Source organism: Pseudophryne corroboree, chromosome 4 (genome assembly GCF_028390025.1).
Source record: "Pseudophryne corroboree isolate aPseCor3 chromosome 4, aPseCor3.hap2, whole genome shotgun sequence".
In the NCBI taxonomy this organism is placed as follows: domain Eukaryota; kingdom Metazoa; phylum Chordata; class Amphibia; order Anura; family Myobatrachidae; genus Pseudophryne; species Pseudophryne corroboree.
Genome location: NC_086447.1, coordinates 680,920,720 through 680,941,563, shown reverse-complemented (window position 1 = coordinate 680,941,563; position 20,844 = coordinate 680,920,720). Strand labels below are relative to the sequence as shown.

Below are 20,844 nucleotides of genomic sequence, written 5' to 3'. Positions count from 1 at the left end.
CCAAGCATTTACATGAATGCACAAAGCATATAAATGATAAGCATTTGTTAAAATGTTGACTATTATGCAGAAAGTTATGTCATCCAAGAGCTTATGTAAGTTTTATGGAAGCAGGGTGTCAACAAAAGAGAATTTAACAGCTGTTAGACGGACGGCTGTACCTTATAGAGCTTTAATATAAAACTGCACAACATATCAAAATGATTCACAGCTATTATCAGTGTTCAGCACATGGCCTGGAACCTCTAGGAGGCACGGGGTCTGGAGGGATCAGCATCTTTTGGAGACATAAAGTAACTAAGGGGTGAACTTACCTTACTGTATGTATTGACATGTTAATTTTGGTTGTCAAACACCGGTTTTTCAATAAACCTGCCAAATTACTTTCCAAGTATTTATACAGCATACTCAAACTTTTAATGTAATGATTTTTGCTTTACAAGGAGTTTAATTTTTTAAATTATATTAATTTACTTGAATGCATTTGTTCAAATTAATTTATACATACCATATACTGTATATAGGTAACATATCGGTATAGCATACAGTATGTACACAAAGATTTATAGGGGGAAATTCAATTGCTGGCAAATTCTTTGCCATTTGTGTAGCACCAACGCGGTTTACGGCAGCGGGATCTCACATAAAAGTCTTCGCTACCTCACAGGGTAGCTAGCATTTTTGTATGAAATGAGCATTTGGTCAGATAGGTGAAGGGTGCGAGATGGGGTGCCGTTGCTGGTGTTTAAACGCCACCCTTCACCGGCAACTGAATTTAATCCATAGAATAATAATTTCTACAAGTCAGTATTCAATTAACAGCTTATAGAAAGCAAAGGTTATATGTTGCCATCTACCACCCACAAATGGTATTGCAACTGTATTGTTATTGTTCTCAACATTGGTAATGGTATTTAATTAGACAAATCTGATTTTATAGAGGGTCAGATAATGGTATTATTATTATTATACTATTCTCTGGAGGGAAAAAAACCTGGCATACAGCTACCAATCCTGGTTTACAGAAAGGGAACAATGTGACCTTTGCCTGTTATCAGGCAAATGTATAAAAATAATCTGTATCCAGAGACCAAGCATTTTTATACATTTGCGTCCATTGCTGACACATTACGTTATTGGTTTTAGTTAATTAAATGACTGTTGAGGAGACATTAAGGGATAATATGTGGTGGGCAATGAAATCCCTTATTACTGGGCTATGATACACAGGTTGGGTACCAGTCACATAACTACATCCCGTGTATAGATTTACCTTATGCTTGTCTAGCATCACATGGACCTCATATCTGGTGGAAACAATGCACTTCTGTCCTCCTGACATCTTCTCCTGTCCTGTTTCGATCAGGTCAGCTAGATCTTGTAGGGCTCTCTCACATTGACTTTTCAAAGCCAGGTTCTGGTTCAGCCCAGTTCTCCGTGAGCTGATAATCATTATCAACTCATCATAGGTATCCTGAAGAAAAGTAATATGTCCATAGCTTAATGTAGGTAAATGATAAGTAGGTGTAACTGATGAGTATTGTTGCTAGGCAGAGTTTATAACACTTGGGAGGAATTCAGTTACCCGCAGTTAATTGATCCCTAATTGGGTAATTCAATAATCCCAGATAGCCGGCACTGTCAGGGTTTTTGTTTCACCAGTCCGGAGGCAGAAGAAACAAAATTCCTGATAACTGTCGTGTTTTCGCATCTGCGATTGCGAAATCACATGTATCTGGGAACTTATCCCGGATCCTGTGTATTTTCACACTATAGCAGGTAAATTTGGCAGTAAAAAAAAATTGGATTTTAAATACCTACCGGTAAATCCTTTTCTCATAGTCCATAAGGGATATTGGGGACACATTAGTACGATGGGTATAGACGGGGTCCAAAGGAGCAGTGCATTTTAAATTTCTTTACCTGGGTGTGCTGGCTCCTCCCCTCTATGCCCCCTCCCAAAGGCAGTTATAGGTAAAACAGTGCCCGAAGGAGAAATGACATACTTGAGAGAAGGAACATAACAACAAGTGTGGTAAGATTTACACACCAGCACACCATAACATAACTGGGCCAGCAACAGCTGGCAACATAAACAGCAACAGCTGAACAGGTAACACATAACAGAGAACCTGCAGAAAGTCACCGCACAGAGGTGGGGTATATGCAATTGCGGTCGAATTCCGGCTGGAATTCGACCGTTTTTTTATTCGACATAATTTGACAGTCAGACACCCTCCCGCCGGGACCCGAATTCGACATATTCAATAAAAAACGGATTCGACAGTCCCGCTGTCGAAAAACGGACCAATTGACGGATAGTGTGCGTCCTGGATTCGACTTCATGGACGGCACAAAATTGTTTAAAAAAACCCTGAAAAAAAATGCGTGGGGTCCCCCCTCCTAAGCATAACCAGCCTCAGGCTCTTTGAGTCGGTCCTGGTTGTAAAAATACGGGGGAAAAATTGACAGGGGATCAAATACGGGGGACAAAAGACGTAGGGGTCAACATAGGTAAGTATGTGTGTGTCGGCGTGCATGTATGTAATAAAGTTTTACTTTCACGGTGTGCGTGTACTGTTTTTATTTGGTTATTTATTTTGCAGTAGAATTACAGGTACCAGTGGGCCCGTTTCCCCCCCGCATGCTGGTACTTGTGGTTCTCCAAGTACCAGCTTGCGGGGGAGGCTTGCTGGGACTTGTAGTTCTGCTACAAAAAACAATATTCTTTATTTTTGTCACTTGGCTATCAGCCTCCCATCCGCAGCCCTTGGATGGGGGGGGACAGCCTCGGGCTTCACCCCTGGCCCTTGGGTGGCTGGAAGAGGGGGACCCCGGCCTCCTCCAGGGTACCCCGGCCAGGGGTGACTAGATAGTTATTTAATGCCACGGCCGCAGGGACCGATATAAAAGTGTCCCCCGGCTGTGGCATTATCTCTCTGACTAGTGGAGCCCAGTGCTGGTGTTAAAAATACGGGGGACCCATACATTTTTTGTCCCTGTCATTTTCCCCCCGTATTTTTACAACCAGGACCGGCTCAAAGAGACCGAGGCTGGTTATGCTTAGGAGGGGGGAACCCACGCATTTTTTTCCAGGATTTTTAACCCATTCCCACCCCTTCCACTGAAAAACATGCTCTGATCTCTCCATATTATTTTAGTCAGTAAAAAATATATATATTATTTTAAAAAATATATAAATAATACTTGTGGCTCCTAATAGACAAACCAAGTACATAATCCCTTATAATATAAATAGATATGCTATTAGCAATAAAAAAAAACACAAAAAAAACATGTTTTAAATTTTTTTTATTCGATCCCGCCAGCAAAATGAGGCGGACTGAAATTGACGAAATGACTGTCGAAAAGCACTGTTGTCGAATCGACATTCTTCAATTGAATATACTTTTGTCGAAAAGCCGCATTTTTACCATTGCAGACATGTCGAATTTGACTACTGTCGAATTGCAAAAAGTCGAATTTGAAACTGCAGTTTTTTTGACGAAAAGTACTGTATTGCATTGTCGAATCATTTTTTTGTGTCGAAAATGCCCCGTTTTTCGACATTAGCGGCAATTCGACCTCAATTGCATATACCCCAATATCCCTTATGGACTACGAGAAAAGGATTTACCGGTAGGTATTTAAAATCCTATTTTCTCTAGAATCTATAAGGGATATTGGGGACACATTAGTACGATGGGGATGTCCCAAAGCTTCCAGAACGGGCGGGAATGTGCGGAGACATCTGCAGCACCGCCTGCCCAAACTGGGTATCTTCTTTGGCCAGGGTATCAAACTTGTAGAACTTCACAAAGGTGTTCTTCCCCGACCAGGTAGCCGCTTTGCACAGCTGCAGGGCCAAGACACCACGGGGCAGCTGCCCAGGAAGACCCCACCGATCTTGTAGAGTGGGCCTTCAGAGACTGTGGAACAGGTAAGGCTGCTGACACATAGGCCTGATGGATAGTAAGCCAAAGCCAAAGAGCAATGGACTGCTTCGAAGCAGGGCAACACTTTTTCTGTGCATCATACAGCACGAACAAGGAATCCGTCTTTCTGATCTGAGCCGTCCTCTTGACATAGATCTTCAAGGCTCGCACCGCATCCAATGCCTCCGGAGGGGCAGAAGTGCCAGAACTGGACGGGATCACAATAGGTTGATTCAAATGAAACGTGGAGGCTACCTTCAGCAGGAACTGCGGTTTAGTCCTGAGCTCCGCTCTGTTCTCGTAAAAGACCAAGTTAGGACTTTTACACAATAAGGCCCCCGATTCCGAGACACGCCTAGCCGAAGCCAGGGCCAGTAACATCACTGTCTTCTACGTGAGGTACTTGTCTTCCACCGTCATCAGAGGTTCAAACCAGGAGGACTGCAGAAATCGTAACACCACATCCAAATCCCAAGGTGCCGTAGGCGGCACAAAGGGAGGTTGTATGTGAAGCACTCCTTGCAAGAAGGTCTGAACTTCAGGCAGCATAGCCAACTTCTTTTGGAAGAAGATTGAAAGAGCTGAAATCTGGACCTTAATGGATCCCAGACGTAAGCCTTTATCCACTACAGCCTGCAGGACACTAAGGAATCATCCCAAGTGGAATTCGGCAGATGGATATGTGCGTTCCTCACACCAGGAGACATATCTCTGCCAGATATTATGATAGTGTTTTGACGTCACAGGTTTCCTGTCTTGCACCATAGTGCCAATGACCTTTTTGGAAAGTCCCTTGTGAGCTAGGATGTTCCGCTCAACTTCCATGCTGTCAAACGAAGCTGCAGTAAGTCCAGGTAGACGAACGGACCTTGCTGAAGAAGATCCCTTCTTACTGACAGAGGCCAAGAGTATTCTATGGACATGCCCAGAAGATCTGTGTACCACGCTTTCCGTGTCCAATCCGGGGCAATCAGAATTGCTTGTACTCCTTGATTCCGAATCCTCTTGAGCACCTTTGGGATCAACAGAATCGGAGGAAATACGTAGACCAGCTGGTAAGGCCAAGGCGACATCAGCGCATCCACTGGTTCGCAAGCAATAGCTGCAAAGTTTTTTGTTGAGGCGAGATGCCATCATGTCGATCTGGGGGCAACCCCACCTGTCGATAATCTGTTAAATTACCTGAGGATGTAGGCCCCTCTCCCCTGGGTGGAGATCATGGTGACTTAGGAAGTCTGCTTCCCAGTTGTCCACTCACGGAATGAAGATTGCGGACAGTACTCTTGCATTTCTTTCCGCCCAGAGGAGTATTCTTGATACTTCTCGCACGCAGGCCCGGCTTTTCATCCCTCCTTGTCGATTGATGTATGCCACCGCCGTGGCGTTGTCCGATTGTACCTGAATTGCCTGATCCCGGAGCAGAAGGGAGGCCTGAATCAGAGCATTGTAGATAGCCCGAAGTTCCAGGATGTTGATCGGAAGTAGGGCCTCTTGGGCAGACCACCTGCCCTGGAACTGCACCCCTTGGGTGAGAGCTCCCATCCTCTCAGACTCGCATCCATGTAGAGGAGGATCCAATCCTGAATCCCGAAGCGTTGACCTTCCCGGAGATTGGAAGACTGCAGCCACCACAGGAGTGAAATCCTGGCCTGGGTTGACAGTTGAATCATCCGGTGCATCTGAAGAAAGGAACCGGACCACTTGTTCAGGATGTCCAATTGAAAGGGTCTGGCATGGAACCTTCCATACTGAATGGCCTCGTACGAGGCTACCATCTTTCCTAACAATCAATGCAAATATGAATGGATACTCGAATCGGTCGGAGACCCATGCGAACCATTTCCTGGGGAGTTCTCACTTTGTCATCTGGGAGGACCACTTTTTGCACTACAGTATCCAGTAGCATTCCCAGAAACAGGAGCCGCTGAGATGGGTTCAGGTGGGACTCCTGTAGATTGAGGATCCACCCATGGGGTGACAGAAGGTGGGTAGTGTGATCTATATGGAGCAGTAGAAGCTCCCTGGAACTCGCTTTTATCAGGAGATCATTCAGATAAGGGACCACGTTGACCCCCCTGGACTCTGAGCTGGAACATCATTTCCGCCATCACCTTTGTGAACACCCTCGGAGCTGTAGACAGGCAGAAGGGTAATTCCTGGAACTGGTAGTGATCGTTCAGTAGGGCGAACCTCAGATAGGCCTTATGAGGAGGCCAAATTGGAATATGGAGGTAGGCGTCCTTGATATCCAGGGACACTAGGAATTCCTGTTGTTCCAGGCCTGTGATCACTGCTCTCAAAGATTCCATCTTGAATTTGAAAACCTTTAGGTAAGGATTCAAGGACTTCAGTTTCAAAATTGGCACTACGAACAGACTGGAGTAGTAACCTTGTCCTTGTTGTTGCAGGGGTACTGGAACAATGACTTGGGACTGGACCAATTTTGTGATGGCCAGTAGTAGCGTAACACGCATATTTTCCAAAGCTGGTAAGCTTGATTTGAAAAATCGATGGGGAGGAGCACTGTCAAACTCCAGCTTGTAACACTTAGAAATAAGGTCCCTTACCCAGGCGTCCTGGCAGGAACTTTCCCAGATGTGGCTGAAGTGACGTAACCAAGCTCCCACCTCGAGATCCTCCCGGGGTGGACTGGCACAGTCATGCTAAGGTTTTTGCGGAAGCTGAACTGGTGCTCTGTTCGTGTGAGCCGGCAACGACTGGTTTCTTAGGTTTACCTCTGGTGCCTCTCGCTGCATTGGATGCACCTCTGGCCCTAGATTGAAATCTGGTGGACTGAAAGAACTGAGTAGATGGTGCCGGGTAGGTATGTCTAGCAGGCAGAGCCCCCGAGGGAAGAAACGTGGATTTCCCAGAAGTAACTTTGGAAATCCATGCGTCCAATTCGCCTCCGAAGAGCCATTCATCTGTAATGGGAAGAGATTCCACATTGCGTTTGGAGTCAGCATCTGCAATCCACTGACGCAACCATATGGCTCTGTGTGCTGACACAGCCATAGCAGTGGTCCTAGCATTAATATTGCCAATCTCTTTTAGGGAGTCACAGAGGACTCTTGCCGTGTCATGAATATGTTTTACGAAAGTTACCGTAGTAACCAGGGTCATGTCACCCGAGAGACCCTCGGGTGACGTGTCATCCAGCAACCTGCAATGACCGGTCTTTGAGAAATACCTGCAGCAATTTAGATAGATTTCAGTGTGGTCTCAATTTTTCTATCCCCTGGGTGCTTTACGGTAAAGGAGCCTGGACCGGGAGTACCGCCTTCTTAGAGAGGCGAGAGACTGAGATGTCTACAGCCGGAGATTCTTCCCAGAACTTTCTGCCCTCAGGGGCAAAGGGAAATGTATGAAAAAACCATTTTGACACCTGATATTTCTTATCTGGATTTTTCCAGGCTAGCTTAAATGAATTATCTGTTTCTTTACAATCAGGAAATGTGACAGTTTGTCTTGAGGGAGGAAAAATTACTGCTGATTTGCAGCATCCTCTAGGGGGAGCTTTAGCACATCCCATATAGCTAAAATGAGGGGTTCAATACCCTGTGTAGTAGTGGAATCCCCACCTATGGGATCCACATCGTCCCCATCATCCTGTATATCATCATCAGTATCTGATAGAAGTGCAGGTAAAGCACGTTTATGTGGACCTGCAGTAGAGAGGGGGGGGAGGATGGGCTATAATGGGTCCCCCCCAGGAGGGACCCATATGACAGCTGCACCATGAACCGGGGGACCCCCCTAGCGGGGCCTCCGGTTTGTACTCACCACCGACGTGTTCACCTTCAGGCATCTGTTAGGGCGTGCAGAGTGCTGTGCTTGCGACAGCCAAGGCGCAGTGCCCCGCTGAACAAACAACCGCTCAGTATGGTGGTCCTGCAGCGGGGAAGTGGCTCTGCACCTCACAAGGCTGGTGACTGTCCGCCCCCCCCCTAACTCCCACGGCACAGGTATGCTGTTGCCCAAACAGCATACTGAAATAAACAAAAGTTTAAGATAAAATGAAGAAAAACTCTGGAGCTAGCAGAGTCTGCATCTTCTCCTGAGGGCACTTTTTTCTAAACTGCCTGGGGGAGGGGGCATAGAGGGGAGGAGCCAGCACACCCAGTTGAAGAAATGTAAAGTGCACTGGCTCCTTTGGACCCCGTCTATACCCATTGTACTAATATGTCCCCTATATCCCTTATGGATGCTAGAGAAAGGGGCTTTAATTGAATTGCCTGAAAACTACAATGGGCAAAAAAAAGTGAAAAGTTTTTTGTTGGCGGTAAAATGTATTAGTGTACCTAAAAATCTACATGAGAAAGGTATGGAAGTACTAAAGGGTGTGGCCAAGTATGTGGGAACATCCCTGTATGTGTTTTATGTATCATTATCCTTAGATTTCCTTTGACATCATTACCTGAAGTTTTGATAGTTCTTGCATTGATGGCTGATCAACTTGCAGCTTGTCTCCACACTTTTTCAGCTCATTAATTTCAGTATCCAATTCTTTTAAACTATCCTCTGCTTGTAGAATTGCCTATGAAAAAACAGTTTTATCATGAAATTTTGCAAATGATTTATACAGGTTTTACAGGAAATAATACGAATTTTAATATACTGACGCAATAACAAAATCACATGGTGTTTGTTTTCTGTTACAAATATTTGTATTTTGGAAACGGGACCTGCAAAGTAATAAGTGTAAGTATAGCGTGCCAACATACTCTGACTACAGTTGAATAATGCTCAATTGATGTTGCAAAAAAAAAAAAAAAGGTCAAGTATAGCAACAAATATATATACAATATCTATCTATCTATCTATCTATCTATCTATCTATCTATCTATCTATCTATCTATCTATCTATCTAATAGGAAGCACATACAAAAAAGAATAGTGCGCAGAAATGTTAATTGTTCCATAGTATTCTGTGCATGTGTAGGAAATGCACATGCGTGATTTACTACAAGTCATTATCAGTTCTTCTACTTGCCCTATACCTGGTGCAATAGATATGCTTCCTAGCCAACACCGCTCGCTCAGGTGCTGGGGGTGTGTGGCAAAGGTGAAGTGGCACTGCGCTTACAGTGGGTAAGTATGGTCACAGCATTGCACGGGGGTGGTTATGCCTGCCCTGCACTGCTGGGCCTGTACAAAGGCCCAGGTAATCAATACCCACTTTCCCTTGGAGGCTCTGCTACTAGAGGTGTATATTTGCTTAAATCAAGGTCTTATTAAAATGCATTTGTACGTGAATACGTCCTCCCTGAACTTTGCCCATACTTGCCAACTATCTGGCTAGCCTCTTCTGGGAAGGAGCAGTCCAGTCGGCACAGAGGGTGGATTGGGGGGGGGGGGGGGCGTGCTGTGGGTATGGTGCAGCATAGGTGGGTGGATCGGGGGCGTGATGATTTGATTGCATCATCATGACCCTGCCTCGTTATACATTGCCAAGATTACTGGCATTGCAACATGAAAGATGTGTCTCCGATTATGCAATTTATCTCCAATCACGTCTTTGGCCACCCAGATAGCACTTCGTGTGACTGGGAGCACCACCCAAGATTTGGGAGCCTCCCGGCCGTTGTGGTAGATTAGGCAAGTATGACTTTGCCTACATGAGAAAGCCCCTTCATATCCCTGTTCTCTCTGATCGTAAGCGCAGATCAAACATGAGTATGACTCTGCATTACTGTATGTGTGTGCGCCTAGTTTTGAACCAAGCAAAATAAGAATATACTGAAGATACGCTCTGCAAGCTTGCATATGTTCAAGTCTTTATCAGCCCCTAATTCATATATTCTTACATAGTTAAACTTTTTCTCATTTTCCTCTTCAAAAATGAATTACTGTACATACATTAGTAGTAAATCAATTTCCAAATGCATGGTAAACATTCATCAAGAATTAGCTAAGACAGTAGAGCAATTTAAACATGCGTGGGATAGACATTAAGGAATCCTTACACATAAAGGATCAAATAAGGTATGAGGTAAAAATATGGTAAAATAGGGACAGACTAGATGGGTCAAGTGGTTATTATCTGCCGTCAAATTCTATGTTACAAGGTTTTTTTTTGAAACTCCCACATTTAGTGTCACCTTATTATTTTTCTGAAGTGGCTCTAGAGTAAGCAGCAGATAAAACAAATGCTGTTTGCTGTAGATTGAATGCACATACACCACTCTCACCTTATGATGATCACAGGCAGTCGGTCACACAAAAATAGGTATATTTCATTAAATGGAACACTATAATAAATCCAATTGTTTATGTGCTATCCTTTTTAATATTATTTGAGCACAGATATTTTGATCCTAAACATTTTTCTAATTTTTCATAAGGGTCCAGTTCTCAAATAGTTTATCCAACTAGATGATCTAAGTCATTTTTTATTCTTTGTGTACATGTCAAGGATCCAGTTACGTTATTTATGTGTGGAAATGGAGGTAGGAAACAAAAATTATACTGCAGTATAGAAAGATGCTAGAATTTCATCTGAATGTTCCCTGCATGAATTAGCTCCAGGGGGCAAATGTATCAATTTAACAACAATCATTAGAACAAAAGAATCAGCTGCGCAATATATCAGGGAAAAGGACAATAAAAAGGTATGAGAGCCGATGTATATAGAATAGATTTATTAACCATTGATATGAAATAGTTGATTAATAATCAAAAAGTAACAATGCAACATTAAAATGTTATAAGAAAGCACACCTCAAATAAATATATCCCATTCAAAGGAGTAACAGCTGTATTGGTTCTCTAAATAAAAGTCCACACATAATATGGAGCTAAGCTGATATTCAAAACAATGAGTGGCAAATAATGACCGCAAAGCTGTCTTTCAGCACACCTTGCCAAGGTATCCGGCTTTGGGGTTTGTTCTCCCCGCCATCCGTCCATATCATCCACAGAGTCCGTAAGAGCAGCTGCGGGCTTCTCTTCCCCGCTAGCCGTCTATACCGACAAACGGCTCCTTACAGTGAATTTACGGCTCCCTCTCCCTTGCGGCATTCGCATCAGTGGGCATTGCAGGATACACCGCCGAGGACGCTCGGCTCTGGACCAGCCCACACAAGGAGAGGTATCAACTCTGTGTTCAATATCGGGTTAACCCGCCTTTGATGTTATGGGACATACATCCAACTGACCTTTCACTGCTTCTCCAGCATTCAGCTTTGCGGCCATTATTTGCCACTCATTGTTTTGAATATCAGCTGAGCTCCATATTATGTGTGGACTTTTATTTAGAGAACCAATACAGCTGTTACTCCTTTGAATGGGATATATTTATTTGAGGTGTGCTTTCTTATAACATTTTAATGTTGCATTGTTACTTTTTGATTATTAATCAACTATTTCATATCTATGGTTAATAAATCTATTCTATATACATCGGCTCTCATACCTTTTTATTGTCCTTTTCCCTGATATATTGCGCAGCTGATTCTTTTGTTTTAATTGCTTCCTACAAACACCCACTTAGTGTTTTTCAGCTGCGCACTTATCAGGGTAATTAGATTACTAGTTATTCGCTCTTGAGGCGCTGTGTAAGCAGTATATTGTCTTTTCCTTAACAACAATCATGTTTGCCTGAGATTGCAATCTTGGCCATTTAATAATTTTTCAATCAAGTAAATTTATTACAGGCAAACACGGGAGTGTTGTATCAAATCAAACTTCCAAACACGGACTATCACACAAATACTATTCAATACACTATCGACCAAACTCACAAGCACTTTCAATAGAAAAGATTACAACACAGAAGTTTACGAAGAATCGTGTTTATACAGTAAACTCACAACAACATCTACTTTTCAAACAGATGTCCCTGTGAGCAGCATGTTTGTAGAAGCCTGCACAGGAAGTGTGCTCTGTGCAGTGCTTCTGTCAGTCAAAGAAAAGAAAAAGCTACAAATCTGAAAAAAAGGTGTGGGGTCCCCCCTTCAAGCAAGCATAACCAGCCCCTGCCCTTTTAGCCGGCCATGGTACAAAACCATCACCAGACTCAACCCCCCCCCCCTTCCCCCACCCTTCCCTGTATCTTTAGACCCATGGTCAGCTCCAAGAGCCTGCTGCTGGTTCATTGACTTGAATACGGGGACCCCTACACATTCTGTTTCCCATATTTTGTTGCTCGGGGCTGGCTATGCTTGTGATTAGGGGGTGGGGATACTGATCTGTGCAGGCTATGGCAAACACACTAAACACAGGCATGACTTTACAATTCAAGCACTAACACGACTGAACACACGCTATGAAACACGATTACACACAATTGCATGCCCCACTGGAAAACATGATTCTGTCAATTACGATTCTTAGTAAATTTGTGTGTTTGATCTTGAAGATCTCTCACGTATCCAAGCGATGACCAGCATGTTTAAACTCGGACAGTAGTGTTTCTTATAAAAAGAAGACACACAGAATGCTTCCAAAAGTTTTGTTTTTTTTGGTTAACTTATTATGGATTCTATTTACTTTTATTTTTAAAAGGAAAATTAGATAATAAATTTGTGTAACGCTGTGTCTATTGTTTAACACTATCAGTCACTTCCATGCCAATCGTAGGCTGTGCACGAGCGGTGCCATCACAGGGCGTAGGTTCCTGGGGTCAGCACCATCACTGTCCCAGTTACCTGCATGTGGATTGCAGGGTGCCTGGAGCGGCACATTGCAGTCAGTAGCAATGCTGCACAGCTGCACGGAGATGAAATCTCCTAGGAATGTAAATGACTTTCATGCAGTGGTAAAGACACATAGACCAGGGCCTAGGACCGCAAAGATGGCAGATTCCCTTTGTTTAATCATATATTATTTGTTTTCTTAGATCTGCTTATCATTGTATTGATAATTTTAATTACCGCCAAAATATATACTTTTTTTATGTTTCAGACCATCCACCAGTTTGTTAACTGTGGTGAAGGTTAGGGCTATGGAGTTATGCAGAGAATTGGCAGGGCACGCAGGTATCATAGAAGTTCAATCCAGGCCCGTCATCTACTTCTGTCTTTCTGAGCTAATGTACTGTATGGATTTTTCTTTGTTCTTAAATATGCAACATTTTGCAGAGTGAGGGTGCAGGCTGCATCTGGGAAGACAGATCTGGTGAGAGGTCTAGGTGTAACTACCTAGGCAGCATAAACCATAACAGTCATTCAGCATAAACGATGCAAATTAGTTGGGTATGTCCTCAAAAATAGTCAACATCAATAAACTGAGTGGGTGGCATCTTAGTTTTACAATTCCTAACGGATGGAGCGTCATGAGGTAAAACACAAGGAGATGTACAGCACATGCGACTGAGTTCGCAGGCTGCTGCAAATACACAATGATGCATATGACAGTTCCCAGCACTAGTTGGCCGACTCAAGCTTATAATAGTTTATTTGTTACTTGTGCTTAAATTTCTGCATATATGATATGATTTTTTGACGTATATGTATTTATTTTTAATTTCAAATGCACACAAGAAGGGAGATTATGGGGGTTATTCAGTACGGATTGCAGATTCTGCTAAAAAGCAGAATCTGTAATCCTTTCTCTCGCATGCTAGGGGCAGCCCATCGCAGGGCAAGGCCGACCAGCATGTAGAATAGCCTATCTAGCGGCTGTGACCACAATTTAATTGCTATCACAGCAACTGTGGACGAGCGCCTGCAGGTGGTCAGCCGTAATTTTTCTCATTGGAGCGGCTGCGGGTGACGTTGCGCAGCCACCTCAAAAATGCAGCTGACCCACCCCCATTTTCCCTGCGGCGCTCCGTCGCCGCCCACCCTGTGAACGCCACTGCCTGTCAATCAGGCAGAGGCGTTTGCAGCCAATGCGCTCTTTGGGTACACATAGGATGGTACCTGCACGTGTGCATTGCGCCATGACCGGGTTTATTGCAGTGTGACCTGAATAACCCCCGGTATCTGTATATTAGAAGGGATTTTACATGTTTACATTAATTTAATAGTGAATGTGCATTTTGCTATGAAAACAAGTGTATTACTATTCTTGTGCTTATGACCTGGTTGTGTGTAATGGGTACGTCTAATGTGAACTTGGCGCACATGCTACTGGGACATAAGTAACCACATTGTGCAAGTCATCCAGCTTAATATTTTTGCAGAATTGTGTTTTGTTTTAGTGAACACATCTGACATCTGCATTTTGCATATAAATGAGCCACAATCTGATTACGTTGCTCTCATCAGAACTGACTTTTCAAGTCCATAGTATACTGTAACTTGTTTGTTAGAGTTTTATTCAGGATAATTCCTACTTTCGTTAGCATATTGGGAAAAATCTTTCATTTGTTCTGGATATAACACTAGTCAAAATAGCACAAAAATGCACTCTGTAATGGTTTCACACCTTGCTGTATTTGTGCAGCTATTGGCACAAAATATATTGGGGTACATGTAATAGGTCCGAGTTGCTAGAGGTGCGGGACTTTGGGTGAGAATGCCCATATTTATAAAGTGGCAATCATTTACAAGGTAAAACCAACCTGGTTTTGTTTTGTAAATGATTGCCTCTTTAAAAATATGGGCATTCTTGCCGAAGTCCCACAATTCTGGTAACTTGGACCCTATTAAAGTAACAACATTAAATGTATTCTATGACACATTAATGGTTTGGGTTCACTACGATATGCCGGCGGTCGGGCTCCCGGCGACCAGCATACCGGCACCGGGAGCCCGACCGCCGGCTTACCGACAGTGTGGCGAGCGCAAATGAGCCCCTTGCGGGCTCGCTGCGCTCGCCACGCTATTTTATTCTCCCTCCAGGGGGGTCGTGGACCCCCACGAGGGAGAATAAGTGTCGGTATGCCGGCTGTCGGGATGCCGGTGTCGGTATGCCGGCGCCGGTATACTGTGCGCCGGGATCCCGTCAGTCGGCATACTGAAGACCACCCAATGGTTTATATAGTGATAAGTGCATTTTACTAGAGAATATGCGCCCTAACATTTGTCATAATACTCTAAATATAAATACATATTTTGTATTTTTTGTTTGTTTATTTTTGGTTTAACATTTACCCCGCCCCACACTTCTTTTTGTGACATATTTTGTTTATATGTTTAACCCTCTAAAAGAAAACTATTTTCCATATATAAAACATGCAACAATAACATTAGATTATATGTCCTCTCACACCTGCTCTAACACCCTCCCTATACCTTCTAACAGGGGCCTGATTCAGATGTGGCTGGTTGATATCAATGGGAGTAGCAGCGATAACACTTATATGTTAATGCAGCAGGAGGCGCCGCGACTCCTGCATGCATTAGTGATCCGAGCGGTGTCCTAGGATGCACCATGGGATCACCTGCGACACTATCAGCTGGCTGTGTGACCCGTGGGGTCATGCAAGTTGGCTGCCCCAAATCCACACAGATCCAACAAAGAGACCAGGAAATCTCCATCTTCCAGCAGAGATCCTGGCTTTGTTACTCCTCTACAATGGTGGCGGCACGCTTCTATATTAGGAAGGGAGGCCGTCACCACCCCTCCATTCCCTGCACCCAAACGACAGCAGACTGTCAATCGCTGACTGTCTGCTGCTGCTATTCGTCCGATGTCGAAGAGCCATACCTGAGCAAGCACAGAGTACTGAACATCAGAACTCTGCGCAAGCGCCTCACCTCCAACCACATCTGAATTAGGCCCAGGGTGCACAGACAATATCTGGCTCTTACTAGACGCACGAGATCTCACTCCTAATTGGACACTCCACTGATGACCTTGCAGAAATTTATGGGAGAGGTAAATGGTGTAGCGTTCATCCAATTACACAGCACTGTATACTGACTGCTGGGCGGGTGTGACATATTACCCTAGAGGAACTTGTTATGGTTTCTTGCCATGACACAGGAACCAGCATCTAACAATGGCAGTGACTTAACTCTAGTACCCCTTAATACAGTAGCATCTTCTGTTTATACTTTACATTTGCAGCAGAAATAATTTTTGTTGGAGGCCAATCAAAATTAATGACTTCCAGAAAAATGATTATATAGACATTCAGTAAGAAGACAGATATATTTTTATATAACAAATTTATTAGGGGGGAAAAATAAATAAAAAATAAAGCAACATATTTATTATTCACCATTGATCTGTGACAACTGTAAGGAAATATACTTTGTTAACCTCTTTCCAGAGCAAATATGCTATAGTACAAAATATTATACAACCAATATTACTTACACCTGTACAATTATGTATGTGTATGTATATATATATCACTTAGGAAATCTTGTGTATTATACAGAATAATGCACACCCTGCTACATATTATAACAGATACTGGAGTTCACCGTGGACCTGTCACCTGCTGCCTTATTTAAGTGGCAATCCTCAGTAACTTCTGTTTTACTCAGAATTTTCAGTAAGTGGTACATTATTCCATACAGTATATGTAACTTCTATATGTACACTTAATGAACATGATAGACAAGCTTATAATATACAGACATATAAACACAATGAATGAGCACTAAAGAAAAATGACAGACAGCACACATAACAAAGTTTTACATTATGTTACTAGCCGCCATGTACAGTGCTAATGGTATCTTGGAATATGACCCATCTGGTACAGGGTTCCTGTAGATTCAAGAAAAGGGGAGAATCCCTGGAAATATGAAATGCAGAAGAATAAGGATTTGGAGAAACAATATAAATAGCTATTGCGGGTTATTTATTAGTAAAGTGGAAAAGTGCCATATACCATAGCAACCAGTCAGTAATTGGCATTGAAACACAAAATAAGGCATTAGCTTTGCTTGATTTAGAGCAAATGAGACAATATGGGTGTACACTGTTAAAATGTACAGATGAAAAATGGAGTAATGAAAAAGAGTATAGTTTGTATGCAGTAAGAATTGCACCATATTCTATAAAAGGAATTTTTTGTTAATTTTTCTTAAAAAATATAAAATTCTATAAAAATAGGATTAAGACAAAAGCCATACAAATCAATGTTTAAAACTAAGGGGGTGTATCAAACTTTGGAGAGAAATAAAATGGAGAGAGATAAAGTACTAGCCAATCAGCTTCTGTCATTTTACAGGCTGTTGTTGAAAAATGACAGGAGCTGATTGGTTGGTACTTAATTTATCTCCACTTTAACTCTCTAAGGTTAAAAGTCATTTTGTACAGTGTGAAGCGTAGTACTTATTTTGTTACTTTGTTTTATTTAGTTTTTCTGGTGTCCTTGCAACAACTAATAACTTAATACTTTTTACTGATTATAAAGTAGCTTTTTGGGCATAGATTATTTTATATTGTTATATATGACTCAAGGATGATTAATTTAAAATCATCCTGGAGCTTCTAAACAGCACACCCAGTTTTACATCATTAGCATATATTTTAAATTTCATGATTTAAAAAGTATTTGACACGAGACACATGTTTATACAAAATGACGAACAGTTAAAGTGACTTTTTAAATTATTTGTCTCCCTTTTTGGTCTATGGGCCTTATTCAGATTTGTTAGCAAACCAAAAAAGCACACTAATGGGGAAAACCATGTGCACTACAGGTGGGGCAGATGTAACATGTGCAGAGAGAGTTAGATTTGGGTGGGGTGTGTTTAAACTGAAATCTAAATTGCAGTGTAAAAATAAAGCGCCCGGTATTTACCCTGCACAGAAACAAAATATCCCACCCAAATCTAACTATCTCTGCACATGTTACATGTGCCCCACCTGCAGTGCACATTGTGTTGCCCAATTGATAACTTTTTTGGTTTGAATAACCCCCTAAATCAGTAGTTTTAAACCTCAACCCTTAAGTTTTCCCAACAGGTCATGTTTTGAGGATTTCTGCTTTTGGAAGCAAGTTGGATAATTACTGACCCAGAAAATAAATGACCTGTGTATAATAAAAGAAAACCACAAAACATGACCTGTGTGTGGTACATAAGGACTTGAGTTGAGAACCACTGGTCTCAATAATTCTACAGAGTAATACCGAATGACAACATACAGTATGTCTGACTGGTTATTGGGGCTAATTCAGACCTGATCGCTGCTGTACGTTTTTGCACAGTGGGCGATCAGATCTGAACTGCGCATGCACAGGTGCCGCAGTGTGCCGACACATGCCAGAGATGTGATCGGCATCTCAGCTCAATGATTGCCTCTGCCTGATTGACAGGCAGAGGCGTTCGCTGGGCAGGAGGGGGCGGGCCGTTGGCACTGGGCCACCGCTTTGGGGGCACGGTCTAGGCAATGCAGGAGTGCCTGGACCATGCGAGGGGCAGGCCGTGGCAGCTGCGTGTGGCAGTTGCGACCCGGAGAGCGACGAGTAACTCCCTGCCAGTGCACAGGAGCTGCGCTGGTAGGGAACTACTCATCAGGTACGTTACTTTTGTACCTGTGCGGGAAGGGGTGCACTAGCCCTGTGCTGGGCATCCCCCCGCACATCTACAATCAAGTCTGCATTACCCCCATTGTGGGCTTTAGCACATGTTACATAAATAACACCTACAGTTAGACAGACATAATGGTGATGGAAGAAAGAAGATATTAATGTACAAGTATATGCCCTGCTGTAATGTCACATTCAATTATGGTTAACTCTACAGATAACACAGATAACAGAATGACACATAAAGATATAAAAAGAAACAGAAGTCAAGCGCTGCAGCCTTTATTTTGAGGCTGATGAGCACAGTATCAATGTCATCATATATCAAGTGAATGCATCCCAAAATTACCTGCATCTGGTCTTTTGCAGGTCTCTCCGCTGCCTCAGCCAGTTTGTGCAGTATGATGTATTTGCTATCCGCCAAGGTGGTAAATAGAATCTTCAAATCATTCTGTAAACATATCGCATTTACACATATTAACTGCTGCATGCAAATCCATTTCTTATTCTGATCTCTAGTTTAATTGATGCCTACTGTATTAATAATAGTATATTATCTGTGCAATGCTGGCCCAGTGCCGGCCTGGACCCCAGGAACTGTGTGTGTTTGTTATGCTTTGTGATACATATGTTTCCTTATGATGACTTGTGCTGTACCACTTCACATTCCCCTATACTACTGTATATGTAAAGATATGCTCAGGGTGGATGTACTGTGATTATAGGATGTTGTGCATAGATGTGTTGTGCTGCAGTTTATATGTGATTTCGTTTGTTTTGTTTGCTTTTTCATGTGTTTACAATGCAGTGGGTACAAAATGGTTCTTAGATATACTGTCATATATAACACTCCACATGGTACTTATAGAAAAACAACATGTCCCTTCACACCTATGAAGTTGGACATTACTGACTGAAAATGACTAAAGTTGGGTACACACTTGATCGACTGACATTCGTTCCGACACTGGAACAAATGCCTGTAACCCAAATTGCCCGTACACACTGGAGTGATGTTAAAGAAGGATGGAACGATCATGTTCCGTCCTTCATTAGCATACTAGAGGACGCTAGCAATATTGTCAGGTTTGATGTACAGCACATCAAACCTGACGTCACTAGTGACCACGGGCACACACATATCAGGCATACACACTGCCCAAAATGTGACGATGTAAGTGTTATGTCGGTCCAATCCTCTGAATAGGATGATATATTGCTCAGTGTGTACCCACATTTAGGCCGGTATTCAATTAGCTGTGGTAATTTACTGCAGCTAATTGATTCACTGGGGCTATTCAATTAGCCCTGATACCCAGAATTTATCAGGGATTGTGCTTTGGGTGCCTCAGACACATGAAGCCTAATCCCTGATAATCAGGCCTCAGAGTCGTGATAACACATGGGTCTGGATACTTATGAAAACGGTACATTCTTCTGGAAAAAAAAGGGCTTTAATTGGATAGCCTGATAATGGCAATCAGTCAAAAATTGCGCCATCAGGCAGTCTTTTTCAGAAACGAAATTATCGGTGCTTTAGTAACAAATCCAATTTATCCAATTGCTTGTAACAACCACTGTCTTTGTTGGAAGCCTTCCAGCAATCCTTACCTTCGGTATACATGTTCAAAGGTGCAAGGTGACTAATGAAAAAACCCATGTTGCACAGGGGGAAAGGGGGAAAGTTTTTCTCACATTGGCCAAAAGCTTTCTAACATTCCTTGGTTCCAAGGCTAAAGTAATAAATGGTATATCCTAACATAGGGGTTTATTTAAAGTTGGACACAAAATGAACATAATTTACAAATGAAAAGGCTTCATGTAAAAATAGCGAATTTTTGTCAATATGTAAAGCTCAAGATGTGTTTAAGTCAGAAACAACTGGCTTGTGCCCGGTACACATGTCACAGACACTTACCGACTAGTACGTCCCTATTAGCAGTGTCTAACTGGGGCATGAAGGGCCCACCAGAGGAATGCAGTGATAGGGGTCCATGCTTATGGGGTGTGGTCAGTTACCACAGTGGGTGTGGCAAACCCCCCACTGAGGCTTGGTCAAACATTAGACACCATGTAATTGATCCAATAATAGAATAACAATGTGCTCAGTCTGGTACCTGATATCTGAAATACAACTAAAATAACTCCCTGTTACTTGACCTCGGCTGTAAGATGTAGGAGACCCCTTACCGTTATGTCTATATGCTGCTGTTAAAGAGCCCTGATAACAGAGTGCAGAATATAACAAATATAGTACCTGGAAAGTCAGGAGATCCTGTAATCTTTCTTTCATCTGATAACATCTGTGGTTAACAACTGACTCTAAAGAGTTTAGTCTTCTTAGAAGGCAATATAATGTGTCCTCTATCATCTCCTGGTAGTCCCCACTGCTTGTGAACGTTTGGAAAAATAGATTCTTGTTTTTGTCCATTTCTTCACTCATCTCTTTAATGTCTTTTGCTAACGTCTGTTATTTTTGAGCAAAGACAACAGGTATAAATGATATATATCTGAACACATATTTGCAT

General features: G+C 42.7%; 1 protein-coding gene across 15 annotated transcripts in view; it reads right to left on the bottom strand.

Moving 5' to 3' along the window:
* Positions 1-20,844, bottom strand: part of SYNE1 (spectrin repeat containing nuclear envelope protein 1) — a 965,679-nt gene that overhangs the window by 176,013 nt on the left and 768,822 nt on the right. For all 15 annotated transcript variants that reach the window (XM_063917854.1, XM_063917860.1, XM_063917859.1 and 12 more), the window contains 4 exons: positions 20,574-20,783; positions 18,666-18,767; positions 8,353-8,472; positions 1,274-1,474 (listed from right to left, as the gene is read on the bottom strand). In XM_063917854.1, coding sequence (XP_063773924.1) covers positions 1,274-1,474; positions 8,353-8,472; positions 18,666-18,767; positions 20,574-20,783 — 633 coding nt within the window. The remainder of the gene's footprint in view (positions 1-1,273; positions 1,475-8,352; positions 8,473-18,665; positions 18,768-20,573; positions 20,784-20,844) is intronic.